The 15,000-nt window shown below is 35.5% G+C and overlaps 1 protein-coding gene across 2 annotated transcripts in view; it reads left to right on the top strand.

Annotated features, from left to right (window-relative positions):
* The first annotated feature begins 1,187 nt into the window (after window positions 1-1,187).
* The window catches only part of LOC109244806 (chaperone protein dnaJ 10-like), a 14,505-nt gene continuing 692 nt past the window's right edge, over window positions 1,188-15,000 (top strand). Inside the window, exons 1-9 of one of the 2 annotated variants that reach the window (XM_019411952.1) lie at window positions 1,188-1,627; window positions 3,442-3,501; window positions 10,307-10,389; window positions 10,559-10,718; window positions 11,945-12,074; window positions 13,143-13,301; window positions 14,231-14,409; window positions 14,500-14,580; window positions 14,675-14,824. In XM_019411952.1, coding sequence (XP_019267497.1) covers window positions 1,541-1,627; window positions 3,442-3,501; window positions 10,307-10,389; window positions 10,559-10,718; window positions 11,945-12,074; window positions 13,143-13,301; window positions 14,231-14,409; window positions 14,500-14,580; window positions 14,675-14,824 — 1,089 coding nt within the window. In that variant the 5' untranslated portion in view covers window positions 1,188-1,540. Of the gene's footprint in view, window positions 1,628-3,441; window positions 3,502-10,306; window positions 10,390-10,558; window positions 10,719-11,944; window positions 12,075-13,142; window positions 13,302-14,230; window positions 14,410-14,499; window positions 14,581-14,671; window positions 14,825-15,000 lie in introns of both variants that reach the window. The other variant, XM_019411951.1, reaches the window with a different exon arrangement.

The raw sequence follows: 15,000 nt of genomic DNA, 5'->3' as shown, positions 1-15,000 counted from the left end.
ATTTTGGTCTTGTTATGTTTCAGAACAATTGTAGCATTGCTCATGACTTAGTGACACCCGAGGTCGGGCTTTTATTTTCCGCATTTTGGTTTTCGATTTTATATCTTATATGGAATTTCAGTTGAAAAAGGTTGTTATTACGTTTTTAATGAACTGTTAAACTGTTTTGGAAAATGTGTCGGCTGACCTAGTTCCATAATAGGCGCCATCACGACTGGATTGGTTTTGGGGTCGTGACACAAAGTACGGTCACGTGATATATAACATACACAGTGACATGCTTCAACTACTTTATTTAATTCTTTTTTTTAAATATAAATATATTATATAAATCACTTCTAATTACCATGTGTTATAGGCATAACTAAATTAACCGTGTGAGTATTTTTACCTCGACAGGTTAACAAAGAATATTTTTGTACCGGTTTCATAGTTGGCCCTTTTCCTTTTTTCTTTTGGGATGTATGAACAATATAAAGCTTACATTTATAAGATTAGTCCAACTTAAAATTTTATTTTTATTGTGTTGGTTCGTGTAAAGAATCATAACTACTTAACTTTTTAGTTATCGTCATTGTTATTATATTTGTTTTAGTTAATTTATATTGCTATCAAGCTATTGTCTATGCATCTTTTAAGTGAAGTCACGCATGCATTTATAACCAATCAACTTCAACAAAAATGCCACGGTTAAACAATACAACAACATTGCAAATTCTTGGACATAATTTTAGATGAGTTTTACTTTAAAGTCGCTGTTTACAACTTTTAACATTAATCTGCCGGTCTTATAATGTGGTAGAATAACTAAAATATCACGAATTATTAACGTCTAAACTATTCACAAAATTAATTATCCTGAAATTTAGGACAAGTTTATTCATAATTTTTTTTTTTCGAAATTCATCTTCAAAACATTGCTTGATTATAAATTGGACTAAATTTTTGAATTTTTTGAAGATGAGTAAAAATTTGAAAAAGTAAATTCTATCCTTTTTTTTTTCAAGTAAAACTTAATTTTCTTCCATGTAATTATAATATTTCTCAAATGAAATGCAATATCTAAACATAATTTAAAATTTCAAATACTTTCTCAACTTTTCTTCAGATATATTTTTTTTCCTTCAAAAATTACAATTTTTTATTTCCAAATGCCTAACTTATTTAACGCGGAAAACCCTGAAATTACGAAATCCAAGGTTCACCTGGACCCGTCCTATCTGGCATAGCGCATTTAGTCAACGCAAACGGAAGCCAGGGTCAAACAGGAGGACCATCCATACTTATCAATTCTGATGTTGCGATTTCTTCATCATCTTTAAACTCTGAAAATTTATCCCTTCTGTTCGGTTTGCACATCAAACGATCGATCTTTTTTTCTTAAATTTTTTACATGATTGCTATTTCGTGCTCAATCTGTTTTTCGATCCCCTTTTTACTTGATAGCAGTTAATTAAGGGCTTCAGTTTCAAATCTTATCGGTTAATTGGTTCAATCAATTGATCAATTTGAAGGGAAAAAATTGAAAAAATTGAGATCGATGGTGAAGGAGACGGAATACTATGACATTTTGGGAGTCAGCCCTACGGCCACCGAATCTGAGATCAAAAAAGCATATTACATTAAGGTAATACTCTGAATTACGTATTTATTTTATTTTCTAGTGCTCTTGTTATTTGCATTTACCCTTTTCAATTTCTCTTTTTGAATTTGTTAATACACTTTATGGCTAGAGTTTTAAGTACAATTAAAAGGATCTTTTTCTATGCGCACTTGCTTGTCTAGTTCAAGCTGAAAGCGGATAATTAGACGGTTAACGAGTTATATTTGAGAGGTTTTGTGTTTGAAATTGAAGCTACCTTTTAACCCAGCACAGTTAAAATGGATACAAGAAGTAAGATTTCTTGCCCCATGACTTTGGTCTAGTGGCAAGAGACTAAGAGTGCAACTCGTGATGTGCGGGCTAAAGGCACATCACATGTTTAATCCTGCCACATATAAAAGCCTGGTACTTAAGTGGAGAAGGGTGGAGGGATGAGGCAATGAGCCCATTCTCATCGGATATGAACGGTGCGCCACTTGCCCTCGCGAACCGGTTATAAAAAAAGTAAGATTCTTTATTAAGCAAGTATACATAATCTTGTCTGTTACTTATCAACACACACTCACACACAAGAATCCTGTCGGCGCTCCGAAGAACGACAAGTAACATAGAGAGGTGGAGAGAATTTGGTGAGTTGATCAGGAGTGGATTATATAATTACAATAATGAAGCTTTATTAACAAAAAAATGGATAAAGTCTAGGTATTTTAGGTAGAAGAGTTCCTATTACAAATTCTGTCCACAAAAACGATGTAGGTCTTGGTTATAAATGGATGGAACGGAGCATGCAAGAAATAGAGCTTTGCTATTCTTGTAAGGATTGTAGTGAACTTTGAGGACGAAGCCTCAATTTAAGGCATCTTTTATATGTGATACATGTGCGTTGAGTTCAAGACTAAGACTCCAAAAGTTTGAATAGCATTTCCATGTTGAACCTCATGTCATTGTACATTTAATTTTTTCTCACTATATATGATGCCATCAAATTTGAGGGAATAAACTTGGTGAATGGTAAATTATGTTAACTTCTCTTCTCTTACCATTTTCGGTATTAAAGTGACTTTTTGATTATCAGTGTAAGGTTAATCAAATGGACAGTGGTTTTAGTTCCTTTTTCCAGGTTTAGCCTGTTGGATATTTGGTAAAGAGGAGTAAATCGTCAGCTATATGTCGTACCTTATCGACTCATAAACAAAGGAGTAACTGTGGACTTTACAATCTGATTTGGAGACTGATTTCCATAATATTTTGAGTATAATTTTTCAATGTGGAAGTCATAGTGTTGATTCATACTTCGGAAACTTGGGGCCTTCACCTAGCTATGTATTTATGCTCTTTATTGCTGCTTCCAGTTGTTAACTTGAATAAGTTGATTATGATTTACCCACAAGCAGTTATGGTTTTGTTTTTTGTTATTTCCTTAGGTTTTGTTCATTTTTTGAACTCATAGCCTCATGAATGAGCATATCACCCACAAACAACAACAACAACAACGAACCAGTGCATTCCCACGGGGTTTGTGGAGGGTAAGATGTACGCAGCCTCACCCCTACCCTGGACGGGCAGAGAGGCTGTGTCCGATAGACCCTCGAGCATATCACCCACAACTACCAAAAAAAAAAAAACAAGTGATGAAGATTAAAATTTGTAGCTCATAGACTTGAAAAGAGTTGGAACTAAATGGAGACAAGTTTGGAGAGTTATAAACTCCTAATTTTAGTTTCCATTGCTTATGCTAGAAATCACCTTTTACTATATAATTTCATTCTTGACTCTGCTTCCATTCTAGCTTTCCATGTAATGACTTCTTTTCTTCTAACTTAACCTTTGTGGTACAGGCACGGCAGGTTCATCCTGATAAAAATCCAAATGACCCTCTAGCTGCACAGAATTTTCAGGTGACTTTAATATACTTTTTTTTGGGTTGAGAACTCCTTGATGATCTATTCTTAAGCAGCTAATTGTTTTTCCAAGTAGAAGATATTCCTTGTGCTCGTGCACGCTTCAGTTTTACAGAAGAATTACCACATATGATTATTCAATAAATATCACTAATCAAGTAATGCATTGATTTGTTCTTGCACCTTTTTCCATGTGTGGTCATTTTTAATCTTGTCTAATCTTATGTTTACGTATTCATATTAAAATTTGTATCTTTGCGGTACTAATTTGGCTATAAAGGCCAAACATTCACCCCCATGTAGTGTTATTGGTCTTACAATTGTTTTATATACCTTGCCTTTCACTTTTGTATGTCCTTCTATCACATAACACTTTAGTAGCATTTCTCCATTTTAACCATCCTATTATAGAGAAGGATTTTTGTACACTTGGGGAATAGCTCTATTTTCCCATATTTATTTTTGGTGCACCCACGAGGTTGTTGTAGGTATAGATGATCAGGTGTCGTTGGTAGAAAACCATATTTTTGTGAGGTTTTCTACATTCTTGTATACGAGTATTTTTTGCCCATTATTAATAAATTTTATACTTGATTAAAAAAATCACCCATTTTGATTCTATGTATAACATTTTCATCCATCATTGCATTTGGCTCGAACATCAAAGTATACATATGAATTGTTCGTATGTAGGCACTACAATTTTGTTTAATCGTACCTTGACTTCGCTCTCCTTATGTAGGCTAAACTTGCATTGCGTATATTCAACCTTACGTGTACTTACTTACAACTCTTACTCCCTATTGTACTTCTCCATAGTTCAACTTTTGTTTGACCTCCTTGCTAGTTTGGTCAATTAGCACAATATCTTCAGCAAACAACATATGTTGTGATACCTCAGCCTTTGTATTGTTAGTTAGCTTGTCCATAAATAGGTAAGCAAGTACAGATTCAATGTCGATCATTGGTGTAAACCCGTGGTTACGGAAAACTCCTTTTTATCTCTTACCACCTGTTCTTGATAGTGACGACTCCTCCATGCACATCTTTTATGGCATATATATTTATCATGAATGTTTTATTCAACACCCGCCAAAGGACTTTTCCTGGCACTTATAGGCATAAATCCAAACTGGTTAACTATCGCTCTTGAGATAAACAATGATAGTTCACACAACTTTGGAGATCTCTTTTTTTCCTTGTATATTGAGATCAAGGTACGCTTTCTCCGCTCTTTGGGCATCCTATCATTTCTTAGTATAATTTTAGATTATTTGCTAACTACTCTAACCCCTCCAAAGACATTTCAAAACCTCTATAGGGATACCATCTAGATCATATGCTTTTCTAATCCTTATATTTTCATACTATCTATAGGGAGGTACTGTGAAGGTGTTTGGAGGTCAGCAACATTCTGGTGGCGTACACTAGGGTAATTAGGGATACGTATGATGGTGCTAAGACTCGGGTGAGGACTGTAGGAGGTGACTCAGAACACTTCCAGTTATGATGGGATTATGGGATTGCACCAAGGTTTGGCTCTTAGCCCATTTTTATTTGCCTTGGCGATAGTCGTACTGACGTGGCACATCCAAGGAGGTGCCATGGTGCATGTTATTTGCTGATGACATAGTGCTAATCGACGAGACGCTCAGTGGGGTCAACACAAGGTTGGAGGTTTGGAGACAAATATTGGAATCAAAAGGTTTCAAGTTGAGCAGGACCAAAACAAAATACCTGGAGTGCAAATTCAGTAACGGGACTTATGAAGCGGACGTGGATGTGAAGCTTGATACTCAAGTTATCTCGGGTCTATAATCCAAGATAACGGGGAGATTGAAGAGGATGTCGCACATCGTAGTAGAGCGGGATGGATGAAATGGAGGCTCGCATCCGGTGTTCTATGTGATAAGAATGTGCCGCCAAGACTTAAGGGTATTCTACAGAGCAGTGGTTAGACTGACGGTGCTGTATGAGGCTGAGTGTTGGCCAGTAAAGAACTCCTATGTGTAGAAGATTAGAGTAGCAGAAATAAGGATGTTGAGATGGTTGAGCGGATGTACCAAGAGAGATAAGATTAGGAATGAAGTTATTCAGGACAAAGTGAGAGTGGCCTCCGTGGAGGACAAGATGCGGGAGTTGAGGTTGAGATGGTTCGGGCACGTTAAGAGAAGAAACATTGATGCTCCCGTTAGAAGGTGTGAGAGGTTGGTCATGGCGGATCTGAGAAGAGGCCGAGGTAGGTAAAAGAAGTACTGGGGAGAGGTGATTAGGCAAGACATAGCGCTGGTTCAGCTTACTGAGGACATGACCCTTGATAGGAGGGTGTGAAGGTCGAGTCCGAAACCTAAATGGCAACTTTTTGGACTCAAGTAAAACGCAGTGTAATACCGCGTTTTACATATAACGCAATATTATACTGCGTTTTGCTCACAGGACCCACGTGAATTTTCCGGCTTTTTGAAATGGCAATTTCCTAACCATGTGGGTCCCTCAACAGTACATAGCAGCTTTTTTATGATCTCTTTTTGCAGCCACGTTTATTGTCTATACCCAACATAGAAATGCAAACCTTTTATTCCTATTCAATTCTATTCCTATGTTTCTCATAGAAGTATACGATTTCAGTCACAAATTTTTTCTGTATTGAAGTCAAGTTCATGTCTGAACATAATGCACAATCTTTTTTCAATATCAATTTCAAATACCTTTTTTAAACCTTAATCGGATATTATTGAATGCTTACAAAAAATTGAATTCAAACCGTACAAGATTATACATAAACTAACTTGTGTTAGACACTTTTTTCAAGGAAATAAGGATGTATAATGAAATATGACTAAAACTATATTAAGCTATCACTATATTATTCTCGTTCTCTTTATAAGATCGACAATGGCATGGTATAATAATCAAAATATCTAATTTTTATTTTATATTTTCAGTATGGTAATAATTCCATTTCATTAATATCATAATTCAATTCTATTCCTATAATTATAGATAGTTATCTAAGTAGTACTTCATCGTTTTATCTTTTTACCCTCTGGATCTCAATTAAATCCTTCTTTGTCTATTTTATTCTTTTGTAAAAATTCAGTAAGTCCTTGCTCCTTTTTTATAATATTAGCATAATGTATATGATCTTCTTCTACTTTATTAGAGAATCTATCTTTAATATCATTGTAAAATAGCTAATACCTCCAACAATATTACAGTAAATTGTGTGTAAGGTATAATTATGTAGCCTGATAATACTTGTATTTAAACTGTTGAACTTTGTTTGCTTATTGTTCATTTCAGAATTTAATCTTCATATCACTGTGTGTGCCTAATTCATTTTACTTTTACTACAAATTGTTGAAAAAAAAATATTTGCTTCTTTGGAAATGAATATCTTGTATTACTTCTACAATATTAGGTTTGTATGATGTTGTATTTTTGATAGTAATATATTATTAAGAAAAAAGTAATTTTCTTTACTGCAGTAAATATTTTGTATTATCTCCACTATATTAGGTTCGTATACTGTTATTTTCTTTACTCCAACAAAATTCACCTTAAATTGGAATGAATAATAACTTTGAAATTTAAAAGTTAACAAGGTGATCCATTTGACGTGAGAAATAGGTTTCGATAATTAAAAATTTAAAAGGTTAAATTCAAAAAACAAAAAAAGAAGGCATTAAAAAACTTTTCAAGGAACATAGAAATGAATTTGGATTCTCGGAACATAGGAATAGAATTGAATAGGAATAAAAGATTTGCATTTTTATGTTGGGTATAGACAGTAAACGTGGCTGCAAAAAGAGATCATAAAAAAGTTGCTATGTACTGTTGAGTGACCCACATGGTTAGGAAATTGCCATTTCAAAAAGCTGGAAAATTCACATGGGTCATGTGGGCAAAACGCAGTATAATACTGCGTTATATGTAAAACGCGGTATTGTACTGCGTTTTACTTTAACGGCTAAAATTCCGTTAAAGTAAAATGCAGTATAATACCGCGTTTTAGGTAGAAAAGTAACTTTTTTTAACTGTAAAAACATGTTTTGAGTCCAAAAAGTTGCCATTTAGGTTTTGGACTCCATCTAAGGAGGTGCCATGGTGCATGTTATTTGCTGATGACATAGTGCTAATCGACGAGACGCTAGGTGGGGTCAACACAAGTTTGGAGGTTTGGAGACAAATCTTGGAATCAAAAGGTTTCAAGTTGAGCAGGACCAAAACAAAATACCTGGAGTGCAAATTCAGTGACGGGACTCATGAAGCGGACGTGGATGTGAAACTTGATACTCAAGTTATCTTGGGTCTATAATCCAAGGTAACGGGGAGATTGACGAGTATGTCGCACATCATAGTAGAGCGGGATGGATGAAATGGAGGCTCGCTGTTCTATGTGATAAGAATGTGCCGCCAAGACTTAAGGGTATTCTACAGAGTGGTTGTTAGACCGACGGTGCTGTATGAGGCTGAGTGTTGGTCAGTAAAGAACTCCTATGTGTAGAAGATTAGAGTAGCAGAAATAAGGATGTTGAGATGGATGAGCGGATGTACCAAGAGAGATAAGATTAGGAATGAAGTTATTCGGGACAAAGTGAGAGTGGCCTCCGTGGAGGACAAGATGCGGGAGTTGAGGTTGAGATGGTTCGGGCACGTTAAGAGAAGAAACATTGATGCTCCCGTTAGGAGGTGTGAGAGGTTGGTCATGGCAGATCTGAGAAGAGGCCGGGGTAGACCAAAGAAGTATTGGGGAGAGGTGATTAGGCAAGACATAGCGCTGGTTCAGCTTATTGAGGACCTGACCCTTGATAGGAGGGTGTGAAGGTCGAGAATTAGGGTAGAAGGTTAGTTGGTAGTTGATAGTTTCTCCTTTTCCGTCCAGTAGTATTAGTTGCACTTATGTACCTTCATATTCTTAGATCTTTATTACGTCATATTGTTTAGCTTGCCTCAATTATCGTATTTTCCTGTTATTACTACTTGGTACTACTTATTCTTTTCTTCCTCCTTGTTTATTTTTCGTCTTCTTGTTTCTCACCTTTCTGCACCAAGGGTCTATTGGAAATAACCTCTCTACCTTTACTAGGTAGGGATAAGGCCTGCGTATACACTTCCCCCCAGATCCCACTTGTGGAAATATATTGGGTCTGTTGTTGTTGTTTTTGTTATATATTTTCATGGCATCGCTTACTTCTACCGGCCTAGTTATGTGACTATGGCTAAAGTTTTTGAATATTCTTGAATCTTGTTTCAAATAAATATGACCTACACTAATTGTAACTAAATAAATTTGAATCCTTCTGATCATTTAGTTTTTTTTTTTTTGGATGAGTTGCAAAATGTAAGCTATATGTTGCTTTTTTCGCATCCTCTTGTACAAGGTGGGTAATCCCAATGGTGCAACTGACATATATATTTTTCTATCTTATCTATCATATGTCATTTTGTATGGCTCATTTTTTCATATTTCTACATACAATTTAGTGTTGGAAGTTACAATCGATCAATCAACCAAACTTTGATCTCAAATCAGTTGGGATGAATTTTCTATAATCATTCCACCCTATTTAGGTTCTTTTCATTTAATGCTAAATAATTTGCCTTCAAATGCAAATTAGGGTTCTCTAAGTCTCACACTTATCCATACACGAATAACTAATTTAATTACATCTAGTTGGTATCCCTATATGAATGTAGTGCTTCCATTGCATTTGGTCTTAGGTAAGCCACATTGATTCGATGAGATTTATAAGTCTTTTGAGACAATTTCCTTCTGTGTGATTTGGTTTATCTTGTCCTTATTTATCTCCTTCAATCATCATATTGTCTAGAGGTCTATATAGGACATAGTCAAATTTTTTAAGAAGACTTCTCATTTATCCTCTATTTGTGGTACTTACACCTTGATCTGAGGTTATCATTTCTAAGAACTGAAAGTTTATTGTAGTAAAATAAAATAGAGAAGAAGTGAGTCATCCTCTTTTACATTATCTGGTAGTGTCTCGCTTGTGGCGAGAAATATCAAGTTGGTTTGGAATCCAGTGGTTGATGCTACAGTTCTACACATGGTTAAAGAGTTGGTGTTACCTGGATGGAAGAGGGAAGAGAAGATGCAGGGCGTGGGAGGTTGCTCCACTAGCACTTATGTGAACCATATGGAAAGAGAGAAATAGAAGCGCTTTGAAGGAGTAGAGAATGATTTTGTACACTTGAGGAATAACCTTTTATCCCTTATTACTTTTTGGTGGACCCACGAGTTTCCTGTATAAATGGTTGGGTGTCGTTTGTAGAAAATCATATCTCTTTGTTAGGTTTCTACGTTTCGTAATACTTCTTGTACGTTTTCTTTTGCTTTCATTAATAAAATGATTACTTCATCAAAAAATAATACAATGGGGTCCAAAGTTGAGAGAAAATTTGAAAACTGATTGACAATCCAGTCACTTTTGTGCTTGTCAACTGGTCTAAGTCAAAACCTAGTTAGATGTTCGTAATCTTTGTAGTATAAGTGTTTTTATCATTTAATTGTAAAACAGGTTTCAATTGTTTCCCACGACTCCTAGTATGTAGAGTACTTTTAGAACTTATTCCTAAGCTGTTATCTTCACATTGATGAAATTCTTGTTCTCTCAAAAACGTGCAGTTGTTTGTTCAAATCCGCAGATCTTTTTGAGAAAATTCAAGTCAGATATAACCTGCTGATAAGAGATATAAACTAGTGATATGATCTGTGCAATGAATCTTCTGTGGTTTCATGTGCTATTGCCTTCACAAATTCTTGTTTTCTCCTTTGTTGCAGGTGTTGGGTGAGGCTTATCAAGTACTGAGCGATCCAACTCAACGACAGGCCTATGATGCACATGGAAAATCAGGAATTTCAACGTAATTTCTCGCTCTTGTAGTATTGATACGTGCACATTTGTATTTGTCATAGTACAATTTATATTTGGGACCAGTATGTATATATAACTTACAGGTATGCTCTTATGTCAATTGTTTCATTCAGTATTTATCTGCTAATTCAAACTTATGTGCTTTGAATTGTTTGCAGAGACGCAATCATTGATCCTGCAGCAATTTTTGCTATGCTTTTTGGAAGTGAACTTTTTGAGGAGTACATAGGTCAGCTTGCTATGGCATCAATGGCTTCATTGGATATTTTCACAGAAGGTGAAGATTTTGATGCTAAAAAGTTGCAAGAGAAAATGCGGGTATAGTTCTTCATTTTCATTTAGCTTTTATGAATTCTAAGATTGTTGCTTATGAAAATTGAATTCTAACATTTTTGTTGACTTCATGTATATATGGGGTTAAGCTTGCAAAAAGATAAAAAACTGAGAAGGAGCTTGAGAAATGGTTATAGTGGCACTTATAAGTATATGCTTGTATGAAAGAAACAACAGTCATGTTCATGATCTTAACTGCTGATTTGTTAAACATAGAATCCCACACGGTGTCTCACTCTTTTACTTTTAAAACAAAAGCTATTTTCCCGAAAAGAAGAGAGAGAAGCCCTATAATATAATAGCGTGAATTAAGGGAAAGGATTCAAAAGATTTGGACATGTCTGCATAAGGCCTTATATTGTGTCAATTGAACTGATGATACATTAATTAATTAAGGAAGAATAGGGAATCGGAAGAAATAACAAGTTTTCTTTTATAAAAATATTTTGGCTGACAAGTAGAGAAGGAATGGCATGTGACATATTGGAACTCTGTCGAGTGATATGAAGGATCTGGTTTTTCATTGTCCGAACTAAGAAATTGTTCAGGCAGCTTATCTGTTGCTTGTCTATTTTGTAGTTCAATTCACTGGTTGAAATTCTTATAACAAGAACTTTCTAATTATCTTATGCCTTTCAAGCTATATTCTTTAAAAACCTGTGCGGTCATTTTGTTGTTAATGGGCGTAAAGCGCCTCCAAGACAGCAGTTTTCTTTTCTTTACTATTCGGATGATGTATTTGCCAATCCTGCTCTACTATATTATCTAGAAGTTAATCAATGATGTCACATTGCATGATATACCAAAAAGAATTTGATGTTGACTTCACAACAGTCAGTGCATTGCATCTTTACATCACACTTTGTTGGATCTCATATTTTTCGATAAAAAAGATACTACTCCCTCTGTTTCAACTTTAAACTTTTCATTTACCTATTTTACCATTAATGAGAAGCTTTTATAACCACACAAATGTCATGGCCCCACAAAGCTTTTAAGACCACAAGTTTCAAAAGTCTTTTTTTCTCTTAGCTTCCGTGCCGAGTCAAACTACCTCATCTAAATTGAAACGGAGGGAGTACTATGAGTCAGATGGTCTATCAACTCTGGGCTGGAGTTTACTGTATGCCGTGGAAGCTGTATCGGTTTATGTGTTTACTATTGCTATGGCTAAGTACAAATTTACTTCTTTCCTTCTTAATCTAACACAGGTTGTTCAGAGGGAGAGGGAAGAAAAGCTTGCTGAAACTTTGAAAGACCGGCTTAATCTGTATGTACAAGGAAATAAAGAGGACTTTGTTCGTCATGCAGAAGCGGAGGTGTCGAGGCTTTCAAATGCAGGTTATATTCTCATACCTACTAATTATTCCTTCAACCCCTTTTCGTACTGAAGTGCTTTTCTGACCTTGCCAAATGTTGATACATAAGGGGCTAGGTACAAGCAATATGCATATACAGCTGTATCATGGGCTGCGAGTTTAATAGTGTTGGTACACTTGCATTGATTCTGGTGTCTTCTTGTTTAGAAATTTGTACGTCAGTAACAAAAACATAGAAAACCTTAGGGGTTGTTTGGTTCATAGGCCTGTATGTGAGGATTAAAAAAAAAGGGCAGCCCGGTGCACTAAGCTCCCGCTATGCACGGGGTCCGGGGAAGGGTCGGACCACAAGAGTCTATTGTACACAGCCTTGCCCTATATTTCTGCAAGAGGCTGTTTAAAATATTGCTCATGGTATGAGTAAGGACTAAGGATATAGATGTTCGTATGGGGTAAACAATAACGCAAGGATTGTTATATAGTGAATAATTATGTAGGGGATTACCTACTTAGAAGCATTTTGTTTTTAAATACTTTTATCCACGTATTGCTAATGCGCGTATTCTTATTCCATATTTTCCCCACATAGAATAATGTATAGATTCCTGTATAAAGTTATGTGAATATAAAGCTTAATACCGCCAACCAAATGTCACATTAGTTATGTCGAGACTATTTTCTTTTATGCAGCCAACAAGAAGTTGTAGTTATGGGACAATTGTTTTTCTTATGCAGTTACCAAAACATGATATGATTTTATGCGAAACATTATATCAGGATGCAGCAAATTATTGAGTATCGGAATGAAACAGATCCAAGTGGAGTAGATATATATTAATGATGCATAATTTCATGTAGTTGACTCCAGCTCATTTGGAATTGACACGTAGTAGCTGTTGTTGTATAAGTATCCATTGAAGCTGTCTGGTCTTATTCTACAACTTATGTTCCCTGTTGATCTGCAATCTCCTTTCCGCGCATGCCCTCTCAACTCTTTAGCTTTGACTTTCATGATATTTTGTTGGTGACTTTTTATTGACATTGCTATGATTATAGAATCTTTTCTCATCAACTCAATGTTTGGTAACAGCTTATGGTGTTGATATGTTAAATACAATTGGATACATATATGCAAGGCAGGCAGCTAAAGAGCTTGGAAAGAAGGCATTATACTTGGGTGTTCCATTTATTGCTGAGTGGTTCAGAAACAAAGGCCATTTTATCAAATCCCAAGTAACTGCTGCAACAGGTTCATAGTGCTGGCTTTAAGCAGTGGTGTATGGTTAAACCTTGTGTTTCTTATTTCCCAAATGGATAAACCATTTGCACCTTCTCTGCTCAATCTGTATATTAATGTGTGCATAGAGCTTACGAAAGAATGCTTGGTTAGCAAAAAGCTTACGAAAGAATACTTCCTTACGGTGTTTACCCTCTTCATTCTGTTTTGTGGTTTAATTAGTCCAAAAAAAATTTTTAACCAATTTTTGCTTCTGTTGATATGTGATATAACCTAGATGACTTAGGTTTGACAGTAGGATAGTATAGAGAAATTCGGAGAGGAGTATCAGGCTGAGGAATTTTATGAAGTAAAAATATGAGTTCAAAATAGTTTTAAACTTTTTCTCAGTTTTCAGCTTGCACAACTATCTCTAACCAGAAATGACGTCTGCACATGGAGGCTATGGTAAGGACCAATTGAAATTGGAAATACTTTCTGAACATTGTTCCTCTTTGTCTTTGTTCTGGATTGTGAGGTCTATTTTTGGTATAAACATTCTATGAAGGTGTTTATCTTTAACGTGTTTTGACTTCCATTCTTTCTGTTGTTGGAAAAATCTTATTCCTTTCTCTTACATGTTTCTGATTGTCTTTTTGGGTGATATACAATCTAAAGTACAAGAGAAAAATGGTACATTGATTTAAATAGTTCTACCTCATCAATGCTTTCCAAAACGTCTTTTTTAATCCATTCACTTATCAAAAAGGAATTGCAAGGTTTGAAAATAAGCTTTTGGGTCTTTCTTGCATCACTTCTATCACAATGTGTCCTCAATTATAGCTGATGTAATTGTGATCAACTCGCATTTTTCCAGCCAGCCAACGTGTAGAGTGGTAGTACTTGATTGCGATATTTATGGTAATGTTCTTCTGAAATAAAATAAATTCATTGCTTCCTAGGTGCAATTGCTTTGATTCAGCTACAAGAGGACATGAAAAGGCAGCTCAGTACAGAAGGAAATTACACTGAGGAAGAACTTGAAGAGTATATGCAATCCCACAAGAAGTTAATGATTGATTCTCTCTGGAAGCTCAATGTAGCTGATATTGAAGCCACCCTTTCTCGTGTTTGTCAAATGGTTGTTCACACTTAATCATGTTCTGTTTGTGACTTATTTTGTATTGTATTGTTTTTATTTCGTTATTTTAGCATTCATTGCTTTATTTAGGTTCTACAAGACAACAATGTGAAGAAAGAAGAGCTTCGTGCTCGTGCAAAGGGGTTGAAAACTCTTGGCAAAATTTTTCAGGTACTACAGCTCACCAATATTTTTAATATGTAGTATGATCCTTTCATTTAGTTAACATATTAGTTCTGAAGAATGAACTGCATATGTTCAGAAGGTTAAGAATGGCAATGAAACCGAAACGACGGTAAACGGTCAAGTACACAAGTTGGACGGAAATGATCCGAGTTGTGACTCTCGTTCTTCAACTGCATCAGTACAATCATCAAATAAAGAGGAGGTGCCTTCTACTGTATTTGCATCACAGGTACTGCTCTTGATACTGCTCCATTTTCCTTTACGAACAGCTATCTTGCACAGGTTTGTTTCCTTTACTGGCCTTCTTCTTTTCTTTTGGTCAATTGCCTTTTTGATCCTCATATTGTAAGTTCAAATCCAATCTCTTTTGCATCACACTACATCAAGAACCCCCCCCCCCCCCCC

Source organism: Nicotiana attenuata, unplaced genomic scaffold (genome assembly GCF_001879085.1).
Source record: "Nicotiana attenuata strain UT unplaced genomic scaffold, NIATTr2, whole genome shotgun sequence".
Lineage (NCBI taxonomy): Eukaryota > Viridiplantae > Streptophyta > Magnoliopsida > Solanales > Solanaceae > Nicotiana > Nicotiana attenuata.
This window is presented reverse-complemented; position numbering and strand designations above follow the sequence as displayed.